The sequence below is a fragment of the Monoraphidium neglectum genome, assembly GCF_000611645.1.
Source record: "Monoraphidium neglectum strain SAG 48.87 unplaced genomic scaffold scaffold00747, whole genome shotgun sequence".
NCBI lineage: Eukaryota > Viridiplantae > Chlorophyta > Chlorophyceae > Sphaeropleales > Selenastraceae > Monoraphidium > Monoraphidium neglectum.
In genome coordinates, this window is record NW_014012881.1 from 10160 (window position 1) to 21756 (window position 11597).

At 65.3% G+C, this 11597-nt stretch overlaps 4 protein-coding genes across 4 annotated transcripts; 1 reads left to right on the top strand and 3 right to left on the bottom strand.

Annotated features, from left to right (window-relative positions):
- Positions 1-180: 180 nt before the first annotated feature.
- On the bottom strand, positions 181-2404 carry MNEG_5118 (Voltage-dependent L-type calcium channel subunit alpha-1D; the record flags this gene model as incomplete). Its single annotated transcript, XM_014046405.1, has 2 exons — positions 181-632; positions 1009-2404. 2 exons carry the CDS (start codon positions 2402-2404, stop codon positions 181-183), a joined length of 1848 nt encoding a protein of 615 aa, XP_013901859.1.
- A 2098-nt stretch (positions 2405-4502) lies between these two features.
- MNEG_5119 (hypothetical protein) lies at positions 4503-5844 on the top strand (the record flags this gene model as incomplete). The annotated part of the gene is made up of 3 exons (XM_014046406.1): positions 4503-4548; positions 4915-5612; positions 5809-5844. The coding sequence occupies 3 exons, from the start codon at positions 4503-4505 to the stop codon at positions 5842-5844; spliced, it is 780 nt and encodes a 259-aa protein (XP_013901860.1).
- Positions 5845-7556: 1712 nt separating this feature from the next.
- Positions 7557-9502, bottom strand: MNEG_5120 (Signal peptide, CUB and EGF-likedomain-containing protein 3 Flags: Precursor; the record flags this gene model as incomplete). Its single annotated transcript, XM_014046407.1, has 4 exons — positions 7557-8172; positions 8404-8602; positions 8865-9206; positions 9397-9502. 4 exons carry the CDS (start codon positions 9500-9502, stop codon positions 7557-7559), a joined length of 1263 nt encoding a protein of 420 aa, XP_013901861.1.
- Positions 9503-9723: 221 nt separating this feature from the next.
- MNEG_5121 (hypothetical protein) lies at positions 9724-11238 on the bottom strand (the record flags this gene model as incomplete). The annotated part of the gene is made up of 4 exons (XM_014046408.1): positions 9724-9831; positions 10020-10186; positions 10457-10944; positions 11108-11238. 4 exons carry the CDS (start codon positions 11236-11238, stop codon positions 9724-9726), a joined length of 894 nt encoding a protein of 297 aa, XP_013901862.1.
- Between the last annotated feature and the right edge of the window lie 359 nt (positions 11239-11597).

The following is an 11597-nucleotide window of genomic DNA, read 5'->3' on the forward strand; positions in this document are numbered from 1 at the left end:
GGGGGGGGGGGGGGGGGGGCGAAGGTGCACAACCAGTAGGCAGTTGAGGCTGCGAGAGATGGCGGGGTGCCTCCCCTGAAGTGCAGCTGACGCTTTGAGAGCAAGGGTGGCGCCGCGCAGCCGTGCACATGCTTAAACGGGGCTGCCTTGCACGTGCCCGCACTCTGCGGCTGCATGCACTCAAGGCACGCAAAGCGCACTGCGGCCCCGGGACTGCATGCAGCCGCTCACGTCGAAGCAGTTGAAAGGCGACGTAAAGTAGGCGCGCCCCTGCGCCGCGATCTTGACCAGCGCCTCCGCCAGGAACACAAACGACAGCACGTTGTTGGCGAGGTCCAGGGCGGCCGCGTACGAGTCGCTCATGCTGGCGTACTGCATCGACAGCAGCACAGTATTAGCAATGACCGCCATTATCACGGCCGCCTCGAACGCCCAATGTTCAGTGATCGCCTCAAACAGCGCCCAGCCGCGGGCCTTGGCGAGGCGCTCCAAGGGCCCCGGCAGCTGCTGCCAGTAGAAGCTCGCGGCGCGGGCCTTGGCAGCCGCCAGGGCGCGCGAAAACGCCGACGGCGGCGCCTCGCCGGCGGCGGCTGCTTCGCGCCTTTCCCGCTGCTGCTCGTCCACAAAGGCGCCTGTTTGTGGTGGGGTGGGCGGTATGGGCGGCGGTTGGCAGGGAGGGAGCATTGCCAAAGCAGCGGCGGCGGCGGCGGCCGCAGCATCAGCAGCAGCGGCGGCAGCATCCGTATCAGTGGTGGCAGCAGCAGCAGCAGCAGGGGCAGCAGCAGCAGCAGCAGCGGCGGCGGCGGCAGCGGCAGCAGCAGCGGCAGCGGCAGCGGCAGCGGCAGCGGCAGCGGCAGCGGCAGCAGCAGCGGCAGCGGCAGCGGCAGCGGCAGCGGCAGCGGCAGCAGCAGCAGCAGCAGCAGCAGCAGCAGCAGCAGCAGCAGCACGTGCAACCCGATTGCAATGAGACTCTCGCAAGCAGGGGACCAGCAGCACCCGTCCGCCCACCTGCCAGTGTCGCCAGCACCAGCGACAGCACCAGCACGTAGCCCACCACCAGGAGGGTTACAAAGTAAACGTACGCCCAGCCGGCGGTGGCGTTCATGGTGGGCCGCAGCACCTTGCTCCAGTCAGCCGCGGTCATCGTGATGAACATGGGGATGACGCTCGTCCCAAAGTTGTCGAACGAAAGCTGCCCCCCCTCCGGCGCCGCGCCGCCCGCCGCGCACGTCTCCTCGGCCGGGCAGCCCGGGCCGGGCCACGGGCCTGTGAAGAGGCTGCAGGTGTTGCCGCTGGCCGACGCAGTGTCGTTGCCGGACCCGGCCACGCAGTTGTTGTGCATGGGGTCTTGGAACAGCTGCATGCCCAGCACCCCCCACAGCACCACGATGAAGGCGATGCCGGCGCCGATGGTGCTGAGCGCCGGCGCCGCCGCGATCAGCGCGTTGATGCTGGTCTTGAGACTGGGCAGCGCGCTGACCACGCGCAGCGGCAGCAGCAGCCGGAACGCCCGCAGGGCGCTCGCGCCGCTGCCGACGCCGGGCAACAGGCTTATGAGGCTCAGCAGCACGACGATGAAGTCAAACACGTTCCAACCCACCCTGAGGAACGGCGGCTGCGTGTCATCGTCGGCGCCGCCGGCGGATGCGGGCCCGCCGCCTTCCAGGCTGACCTCTGCAATCAAGGCCCCGCTGCCATTGCTGCTGTCGCCGTCGGCGTCGCGCGCGGCGTCCGTGTCGGCGCCGGCTGGCGGCGTGGCCGCGGCGTCCTTGGAAGCAGGGGGTGCGTTGCTGCGAGGCGTGGTGTTAGAAACAGGCCCCGATTCAATGTCCTTGCTGGTCAAGGCCGTGGCTAATGCTGCTGCTGCTGCGTCTGCGTCGCGCGCGGCGCCGCCGCTGCTGCCCTCCTCGCCTCTGACAGCCCCGTGATGAGGCCGGCCCGCATCGCCCGGCCGCCCGTGATCGCCGGCGCCGGCCCCGTCTGGCCCCCCCTCCACGTCAGCCGGCCCGGCCAGCTTGCGCCACAGCCGGCGCGCGCCGCGCCCCGCCGCCGCCAGGACGCCCATCGGCGTCTCGCCGTCGCGCAGGACGAGGCCGAACGCGAGGATTTTTATTGCCAGCTCGAGCGTGAACCAAACCGTGAATCCGATGTTGGAATCCTCAACCACGAGGTTTGCCGGCGCCGTCGGCGGCTGCGCCGGCTGGGAGGTGCCCAGTATGGCTGCATAGGCGACGATGGCGCATATGGACAATCCGCGGAACGCCCGGCTCTCGGCGAAAGTGATGAGGGCGCGGCGCGCTGGCGATGAAAGCGGCAGCACGCCCAGCGCGCGGCCGACGTACCCGCCGCGGCGGCCGCGCCACGGCTGCGCCGGCGGGGCGGCGCCGGGCGGCTTGGCCGGCATCGCTGCGTGTGGCGGCTGCGCCTGCTGCCGCTACGCGCGTCGAACTGTGGCTGTGCACGCGCAGGCTGTGCACGCGGCGCGTTGCGAACCTGCGTTGGCATGGCGTGCAAAGCAAGGTGTGAGAGCAGCACTCGCTGATGTGCTGCGCAGCGCCGTCTACTTGCTCCGGATGCCAATGCATGGGGACCCCTGATCCCGGTGCCCCCTGCAATGCGTCTGACCGAGCTCCTGGCGGGTGTGTCGACGGCGGCGGTGCCGCCACACCCTGCTATCTTCTGCCTGGTTGCTCAGCCAGCCAGTTGAAATGAGAATTTTATTTATGCGTGGTATCCGCCAGTAGTCCTCTGCGCGCCGAGCTCGCCAGCAACGATGTTCCTTTGGTGGGTGCTTTACGTGTTCAGTGTGTACGAGCCGCAACATGCGGCAAAAAGACAAAGCCCTCACAATGCACCACCAGACCTGGCCCGATGGTGGCTATCCTAGACCGCCTGGCGTAAGGACTACGCACAGGACCTGCGGCACTAAGTGTTCGTATCGACTGACCCGTTGGGGGGGATCCCTGGTCAGCAAGCATGATCGAGACGCATCTGGTTTACATGTCAGGCGCTCCATGCAGGCTCCCACGGCCTGTCACCTGGCGCGCAAAATCAGCCATGGCCGATGAGTGCCGCCGCAATCATGTGCGCGCAGCCGCATTTCGGGGCCACGCATCATACGATCCAGGAGGTTTCAAAATCAAGTGTTAATCTAGAAGGCAAGAAAATGCTCTTGTGTGCACTGGGGTCAGCGGGACCAGGAACCTGTTGCGAAAAGCATGAATGTAGCGGGAGGCTAAGGCTCTGGGCTGCAACACACGGGATTTGTTGCTGCAAAGCGAGAGCTCTGCTCAGGCTGCGCCCTGTTCCTGCAGATCAAGCGGAGGTCTGAATTCCAGGCGAATCTCAGGTGCATTGGCTCTCCCCTCAGTCAGCCGCCTGCAATGTGGCTTCGCGGTCCTGTGGCCTGTGGGCCTAGTAAACAGTACTTAGTGCCGCCCCAGGCCTTGTGTAACGTTGTGTCGGGGCGCCACAGCGGGCAGGGTAAGGCCCACGCTGCGCTGGACGCGTTGCAAAAGAACTTTGTTGCCGGCGGCGGTTGGGACTGGTCATTCTGCACGACAGCTGTAAGACCGCATTGTATTCAAAACTACCGCATCCCACACTCGCCGAACTCAACCAGCAGCAGACCGGGAGCGGCCGGGGGGCGGGGCGGGTGCCAAGGGGGGGGGGGCACGAAACGTCATCCAAAATCCTGTATGGTAGCAGCTATATCGTGTTTGCTGTTCACTAATGTTGCAGGTCCCCGCACCTCAAGGTGCATGTGCTTGTGCGTGCACCACGCCATCATTTCTTGTAGCAGAGCAACCCTGACCCCAGGCTGCCTGAACCCGAGCAGCAATAGCAAGGACACTCATGCCGTCGTGTGCGTCAGCGTCAGCTGGACACCGCAGGGCTTGACACAAGTATGTCATGCATGGACGCACACAAGTGTCCAATTGCCCAGGCCCACACCGATTTGTAGTGGCCTCATACAGCCGCTTGAAGTTGTGGAGAGCTTGTATTTGCGTCGAGGGGGGTGGGGCTGCATCAGAAAAAGTAGCCCAGCTGGGCTCGCAAATGCGCCCGCCCCCACCTCCGCCCCCGAGCACTTACCGCCTAGCTCCAATCGCAAGCGATGCCTGCAGTGCCAACGATCCAGTCAGTCCACATACCACCAGAATTGCGATGCATTCGCCACCCGGCTCCCCACCGTCGGGGAGCCTCTATTTGGCCTAGATTCAGCTGCCGCCGCGTAGCCACGAGAGTCTCGCACGCAGACTCGAAGGAATTGTTCATTAGAGAGTACATAATTTATCACGACGAGCTCTGATCACCCCTTGGCTTGCGGTTGAACCATCGGTAGAACGGGCGCCGGACGCAGAATGGAGCTACGGAGAGCCCTGCTGGTATCCATGTTGCAAGTTTGTATCGCACAAGCTGCATGGGCGGCCGCCGTGGGCATCCCGGTGTGCGCTCCGGGCACACAGTCATGCGGCTCGCTGGCGGGCTGCTACGCGCCGATGTTTGCTGAATGCAAGGCGTCCCAGTGTTACCCCAAGCTTCTTGGTGAGCAGAAGCCATGTGACACAAGCCCGTGCAGGGTGGGGTGGTGAGAGCAAAAGCACCACGTGCGGGGGAACACGGCAGTGTAGCTGCTCCACGCAGGGGCAGCGAGAATGTGCACGCACTGCGCGCAGCCACACGCCCTTGCGCACACGGCGCATGGCACTGGAGGGCACAGACTGGCTTAAAATCACGAGGCATGTCTGGCGTGTCAGCACGCTCGGAGCACCGTGCCCGTTGGACGGCACGGGGGCCCCTCATGGCGTCGTCGCTGCTGCGGCCCTGCCGCCGAGCGGCGCGCGTGCGCACGCTGGCAATTCGCGGAGCCGCGACCAGAGCTTCCACCGCCCTCCATCTGCCTGCTTGCAGGCCTCGTCGCTTCCACGCCCGTCGGCTGCCTGCCGTACGTCAACAGCTGCGGCGCGGGCGCGGCCTTCTGCAGCACCGGATCATCTTGCGTCGGCGGCGCCTGCGTCGCCGGCCCCGGCGCCACCAGCAGCGGCGGCGGCGGCGCCACGGCGACCCCGCAGCAGGCCTGCGCGGCGGCGCGCGCGCAGCAGCACGCGTGCTCTGCGGACCGCACGCCGCTTGTCGCGGCGGATGGCGCAAAGCTCGGGTATGGCGTCCCCGATGGCGCCGAGTGCTACGAGTCGGCCTCCTTTAAATGCTGCGCCGTGGCGAGCTCCGACGCGGCCGCGCCTCAGGTTGCGTCCATCGTTCAGTCCTGCAAGGGCGCCGCGATTTTCGAGAGCGCGGTGGCGGGGCTGGTCAACGGCACGACCGCTCTCCTCAATTCGGTCTTCTCTGCTGGCAACAACACAACCGCGGCCGCCGCACCCGGCGCCGCCGGCGGGCAGCAGCCGGCGCTGCTCACGCCGCTGCTGCAGGGGGTCGCAGGCATGGTCACCAACATGTCTCAGGCGCTGCTCGCGCCGCTCGGGATCCGGGTCAACTCAACCAGCCCCGAGGCGCGCGCGGCGCGCGCGGCCGCGCCGCCGCCGCCGCCGCCGAGCTACCTACAGTATGTCAACAGCGCCTCCCCACGCGGCAGCTTCGCGGCCGCGCTGGTGAGTCGCCCTTCTTGCCGCGGCGCACTTTCCGCCATCGCGCGAGAGGATCGGGACGTGCGGGGGCTGTGCCTGCCGCGAGGGTCGGTCCGGCAGCCTGCTTCGCCCCTGATGCTGGGGTTGGGGTGCTGCTCCCGCTCCTGCTTTCCTGCTTGCTCGCGACACCAAGCCGTCCCCCCAACCGCTGCCGTCGCAGGTTGGCAGCGCGCTGCTCCTGGCGCTGGCGCTGTGAGGGCGGCGCAGGGATGGCGAGTGCGGCAGAGCGGGCGGAACGGGGTGGGAGCGGTAGCGGCAGGCCCTGGGGTTGGGCCTGTTTCGCCCAGCTGAATAAGCACGGGACTGCAGAGTCCCTGCGCCTTGCTGGACTGAGGGTGTTGAGGAGCGCCGCGTGCACGTGAGTTTTTGCTGGCTGCACAAGCACAGCCATGTGGGATTTCTTGAACAAAACCGAACAAACATCGGTCGTGTACACAGTCATTGTTGCTCCTGTCCAGCCACGCCTCACACATTGTCATCACCCCATGTTTCTGTTGTAAACTACAGCGCATGCTCCTCTGGTTGAGGGCTTTGTAGATAATGGAGAGCGAGGGTTTTCCTGTCCATAAGATTTCCCCCTCGCCGCTGGCAAAGTGTGATGCACTGTGAACAGTAGTCTTACCACAGTCTCACCTCCTGTTGTCGTGCCGATGCGGAAGAATCCAATCAGGAATCATTCACTGTAATGCAGGCACCAGGAATACGCGCACACCAGGAGCCTGCATGCCAGTGTTGCCTGGTCGCAAGGACTGCATGTTAGGAGCAAGATGGACGCGACGCATGGGCAGCATGCATGCGTGTGTCGTGCGGATGATGAAAGACTTGAACCCCTCCATCATCCCCCCATGTCTCTACCTATTTTTCCATACGACCTTCTACACAGTGCTGATGGCGCCCCTTTGCCGCCGCTGTCCTGTTTAGGCTATTAGGCCCTTCCCAACAAAACTGCGGGCAGCAGCAACGATTACAGTTGTAACCGCCGGGGTATACAGGGGCTGGAGGTGGCAGCACAGGTGGCACAATGCCTGGTGCAAACACCACACATGGTGGGAACACGCACCGGGCGCCCGCTCGGCTGCCGGGAACAACGCTTCGGTCCGCCTATAGGCATGGCAACGTTCAAGAGCAAGAAAGGGGTTTGAAACACCCCCTCCGCGATAATCAATTCGGGGCGCCCTCTCGCCCCCCAGCGCCGGGCCCCGCAAAGGGACGGGCCAGGTAGGCGGGGTGCGCGCATTTTGGGTGTGCTCGGCCGGCGGCGCCAAACGGGACTCCTTGACAAGGACGTCATACCAGCCGCTCGCAGCCTTTCCATTCCCTCTGCTCTGAGTGGAGGCGGGGGTGAGGTTTTGTGTTATGAACGTGGTCCTTTGGTGAAGTATGCCTCGGAAAATAAGAAAGAAACTGCAGTGTCCTGAACAAAACAAAACCCTGAACAAACTACACCCTTTTTTTGACGGCAGCGGCGGCGGCTCTCAAGCCCACGCTGGCGAGAGCATCGCGCAGGGACGCCACCAGTCAACGGCACAGCACGCAAGCAATAACACGCACGGCACTAAAAATGGGATGGGACGTGGTGCCCAGTCGCACAGGCCAGGAAGGGTGGCGGCAGGGCCCGTTTATTGTGCCTCGGTAGAGCTGGACAAAGGTGGAGTCTGTACACAGAGAGGGTGCTTGGGAGGTGTTTGTGCAAGCGTTCGGGCTGCAATCTGGAGTCCAACAGAGGGCTGGATCCAGTGCAAGCCGCGGCAGCCCCCAGCAGAAGGCCAGCGGGGCGCGCGGCCCGCCCGGCAGGCTCCGTGCCCGACACATGGCGAAGCAAGGCCAGGCGCGCCTGGCCTTGCTTTGCAGCGCGGCGTGGCCCTGGTGAGGGCCGCGATTCATGCGCGCTGATGTGGCGGGGTCCCGTCACCGCTTGCCGCTGTTGAGCAGCATGACGCGGACTGAGCAGTCCGAGGCGCTCGACGCGCCGAGGCTGGGGGTGGTGAACCCGTCCTTGCAGGGCAGGCACCGCTGCCCCCCCGCCGAAGGCGAGTAGCTGCCGAGGGGGCACACGTTGCACGCCGTGCTGCCGGGCCCGTCGGCGAACTGGCCGGGCGGGCAGAGCGTGCACATCGTCGCACCCTGCTGGTACGAGAACGACCCAGGCGGGCAGACCGCGCAGGTAAGCGCGCTGCTCGCGGCGGAGCGGGTCGAGTAGGTGCCTGGCTGGCAGCGGCTGCACGTCCACGCGCCCGTCGCCCCTGTGAAGCCGCCGGCCGGGCATGACATGCAGCGCGCGGCGCCGGTCGAGGGCGCGAAAAAGCCGATTGGGCAGGGCGAGCAGGACTTGGAGGCGGAGCGGTCCGCGTAGTGGCCCTTGGGGCAGGCGGTGCACGAGGTGGCGCCGTTGGTCGACGTGAAGCTTCCCGCCGGGCAGGCACGGCAGCTGGCGGACCCCGCGCGGTCGGCGAAGTAGCCGGGGCCGCAAGTGCTGCAGGCGCTGCTGCCGGGGCGCGGCGCGGCCCGGCCGGCCGGGCACATCCTGCGCGCAGGTGGGTTTTATGAAGATGATGTTTCTGTTGGTGTGTTGCTTGGAGTGGCAAGGCATTGCAGAACGCTTGGAGTTGCGCATGCACAGACGGACCTGCGCGCCACCATGCATCTAGCGCCAGGGGCGGCGCGCAGCCCCACCACCACGCCACTGTGCCAAAGTGGGCCCTGAGCCCTCCCCTTCCCCCCCAAAGCCCACCCATACCCTGTCATGACAACCCACCGGCACGCCGTGGCGGACATGGAGCCACACTCCTGATTGAAGTGGCCCACTGGGCAGACCTTGCACGCGCTGCGGCCGCGGGAGTCTCCATACGTTCCGGCGGGGCACAGTTCACACTTCTTCTGCCCATACGACCGCTGGTAGCTGCCGCGCGGGCAGTCGCCGCACACGGCCGACCGGGGGTTGGGCGCGTACGTGCCTGGGGTCCAGGCCGGGCGGGGGCGGTGTTCGGGGTTTCATAGGGTTGTCAGGGGCGTCCATGCTGGTGCGCGACAAAAGCATGTTTGCTCGTGCTCATTATGCGCATGCCCTGCAATTCCTCAAATGACTCTCCCAAGGTGCAGCCCACCACGTGGCGAATGCTGACGCCGCATTGCTCGCTTTGCAGGGCGGCAACCTTTTCCCCGCCCTCACGTGAATGCAACACCCCAAAACACAGCAGTCCCGCAGGCGCCTCGCACCTGGCATGCAGACCGCGCACTTGCCGGCCGCCTCCCCAGAGCTCGACCCCGGCGGGCACGCCTGGCAAGACTCGCTGATGCTGCTGTCGCGGTACATCCCGGGGCTGCACGGGTTGCAAAAGTTCGAGCCCTCGGCAGACACCTGATAGCCGTCACCGCAGGCGACGCACTGGGTGGCCCCCGGGGCTGACGCAAACGTGTTGGACGCGCAGGTGTTGCAGGTGAACGAGCCATCCATGTCCTGGAAAGTGCCCACCGGGCAGTCGACGCATCCCTGCTGGCTCTTGGCGCCGAGGATGGGGCCGAAGGTGCCGGCCGGGCAGTTCTGGGGCGCGGAGTCGCCTGCGCACAGGGAGGCGGCGCGGGGCGGGGCGGGGAGTGTTGTAGACAAGAGTCGAGGGGAGTCGTCATCAGTTTGGTGGACAGTCAAGGTGCATTCGTTGCGGCTTGCATGCAGCTTTCATGCTTCTTAAGACGCAGGCTCGCGAGGCTTGCTTGTAATGCTCCTAAGACGCGAGAGCGCTCCACTCACCAGACTTGCCAGGGCAGAAGGTGCCCACGCCGCAGGGCACACAGAAGTCCGACAGCAGCCGGTTGGGGTCCTCCCCGGGCTCCGTGAAACCGTCGCCGTTGAGCATCTGGCGCGAGGTGCCTGCGCGTGGTGGCCATCGGACAGATTTGGCGGTGACAGTGGTGTGAGCAGATGTACGACCGGCTGCACGCCATTCTGGTGTACACACTGATTCCTTTCGCTTGGCAGGACACCATGTTGGCGCATACATATGATTTGCGAGCAGAATGGGACACGATGTCAACCGTGAGCGGAACAGCCTGCAGCTTCAGCCCTGGATGTCGCCCGTCAGGGCTCGCCTGCAGGGCAGGGGTCAAAGTTGACGCCCTTGACGTTCGCATTCTGGCCCTGGCCGTTGTCACCGCCGCCCAGGTAGCCCCATCCGCTCTCGGGCAGCTGCAAAGGGGGGCGATACAGAGCACAGGGAGCGCAGTCAGGATAAAACACCCCCACATGGCGTGCCACCCACAATGAAGCTGTGGCGCAAGTCCTCCTGCAGTCAAGCATTAGAAACAGCCTTTTCTTTTCCTGGTCGAATTGACTCTACGACTCCAGGATCCCAGATCGCATTAGCGGGTACCCACCACAAGTTTGACATCAGTCGGCGCCGACAGCTCGTCAGGGATGCGGCTTCCAGTGTCCGAGGCGGCAAACACGCGCGTCACCATCCCCTCATTGTCCAGCACGCCGGTGATCCCGACCTTCCACCCATTGCTGCCCTTGCTGCTGATGCCCGCGAGCATGTTCGGCGCTGCGGCCATTGGGGATGGAGGGTGCGGAGGTGTTCAGTCGGTATGATGGGAGCGGTATTGGGGCGCTCTTTGAAGTCTCTTTTGCCGTTTACATCCCATCTTGTGGCCTGCACAGTCGCTGCACGCCACCGCAAATCACAAGCCTCCGTGCACCCCGTACCCTGCTTGCTCCTCCCCAAGTGCACACAGGACTTGCCGGCAAAGCCGCCGGCTTGGCGGCCCAAATTCACTCTGGCTGCTATTGTCAACCGCCCAGTTTCCTTACTCACCCGTGTAGAAGGCGGTGATGGCGTTGCTCTCCGAGTTTTGGGAGCAGCCGGCGCCGCCCCTCCCGAGGTCGCCCAGCACATACATGTCGACCCGGCACTCCGCCGACACGTTGAGCCCGATCAGCGTCGCGCCGTCCCCGCGGACGTCGCAGTTCTTGAACATGGGGGCGTACTGGGGGGCCGCCTCCGCGCCTGTTGGGTCCTTCTTGGGCCGCACCGCGCTGAAGCCGGCCTCGGGGCTGTACCCCTCCGGCAGCCGCACGCTGTTGCAGGTGAACACGTTGTCGTTGGGGCTGAACCCCTCGGAGCAGTAGGGACGCCCATAGTAGCAGCTCATGCAGCGCGCCGCGCCCTTGTAGGGGGCGTAGCCGTACTGGCAGGGCTTGCAGGTGCGCTGGCCGGGCTTGTCCTGGTAAAAGTTCATCTCGCAGGGCGTGCACAGCGACGCAGCGCTGGTCGCGTAGCTGCCGCGGGGGCACTGCATGCACCTGTCATGGTACCAGAGCGCGCCAGTGCGAGCGTTTTTTTTGTTGTGTAAGAAAGATTACGGGGGGCAGGCAAGCGCTCTGGTGCGCGCATGCGCCAGCCCGCCGCTGCTCTCAAACAGGCGTCAATGGGTGCAGGATACGCCACTCACGCCTCCCGTCGCACCTGTCGCTCAGGGGGTCGTTCGGGGCGGAGATGGCGCCAAGCTTGTAGAGGTAACCCCCGGCGTTGCAGGTAACGTAGGTGTTGGGTTGGTCGGCGGTGTACTGGTAACGCACCGGATCCGCCAGCCACATGCCTGCCGAGTTCTTCACCTTCACAAACCCGCCGGCCGGCGCGATCGCGCAGACAAATCGCCCGGGGCGCCCGGGGATCGGGCGCGCGACGCGGCCGACGAGCGTCGCCGTGCTCAAATCCACGAGGCCGTCGGCGGGGTTCGAATCCAGGTCATAGGCGGGGTTGATGTCGAGCAGGGAGCAGAAGTCGTTGGTGGTGCCGGTGAAGGGGGCAAAGTCGGGGGTGGTGGGGCCGCCGACCTTCTGGATCGCCTGTGAAGTTCGACGGGAACAGGTTTTGGCGGTGGGCCCAAGGGTTTTGGGTTGTGTCAGAGAGCGGTCCGGACAGTAGTGCAGAACTGCAACTGCACGGGTCGCAC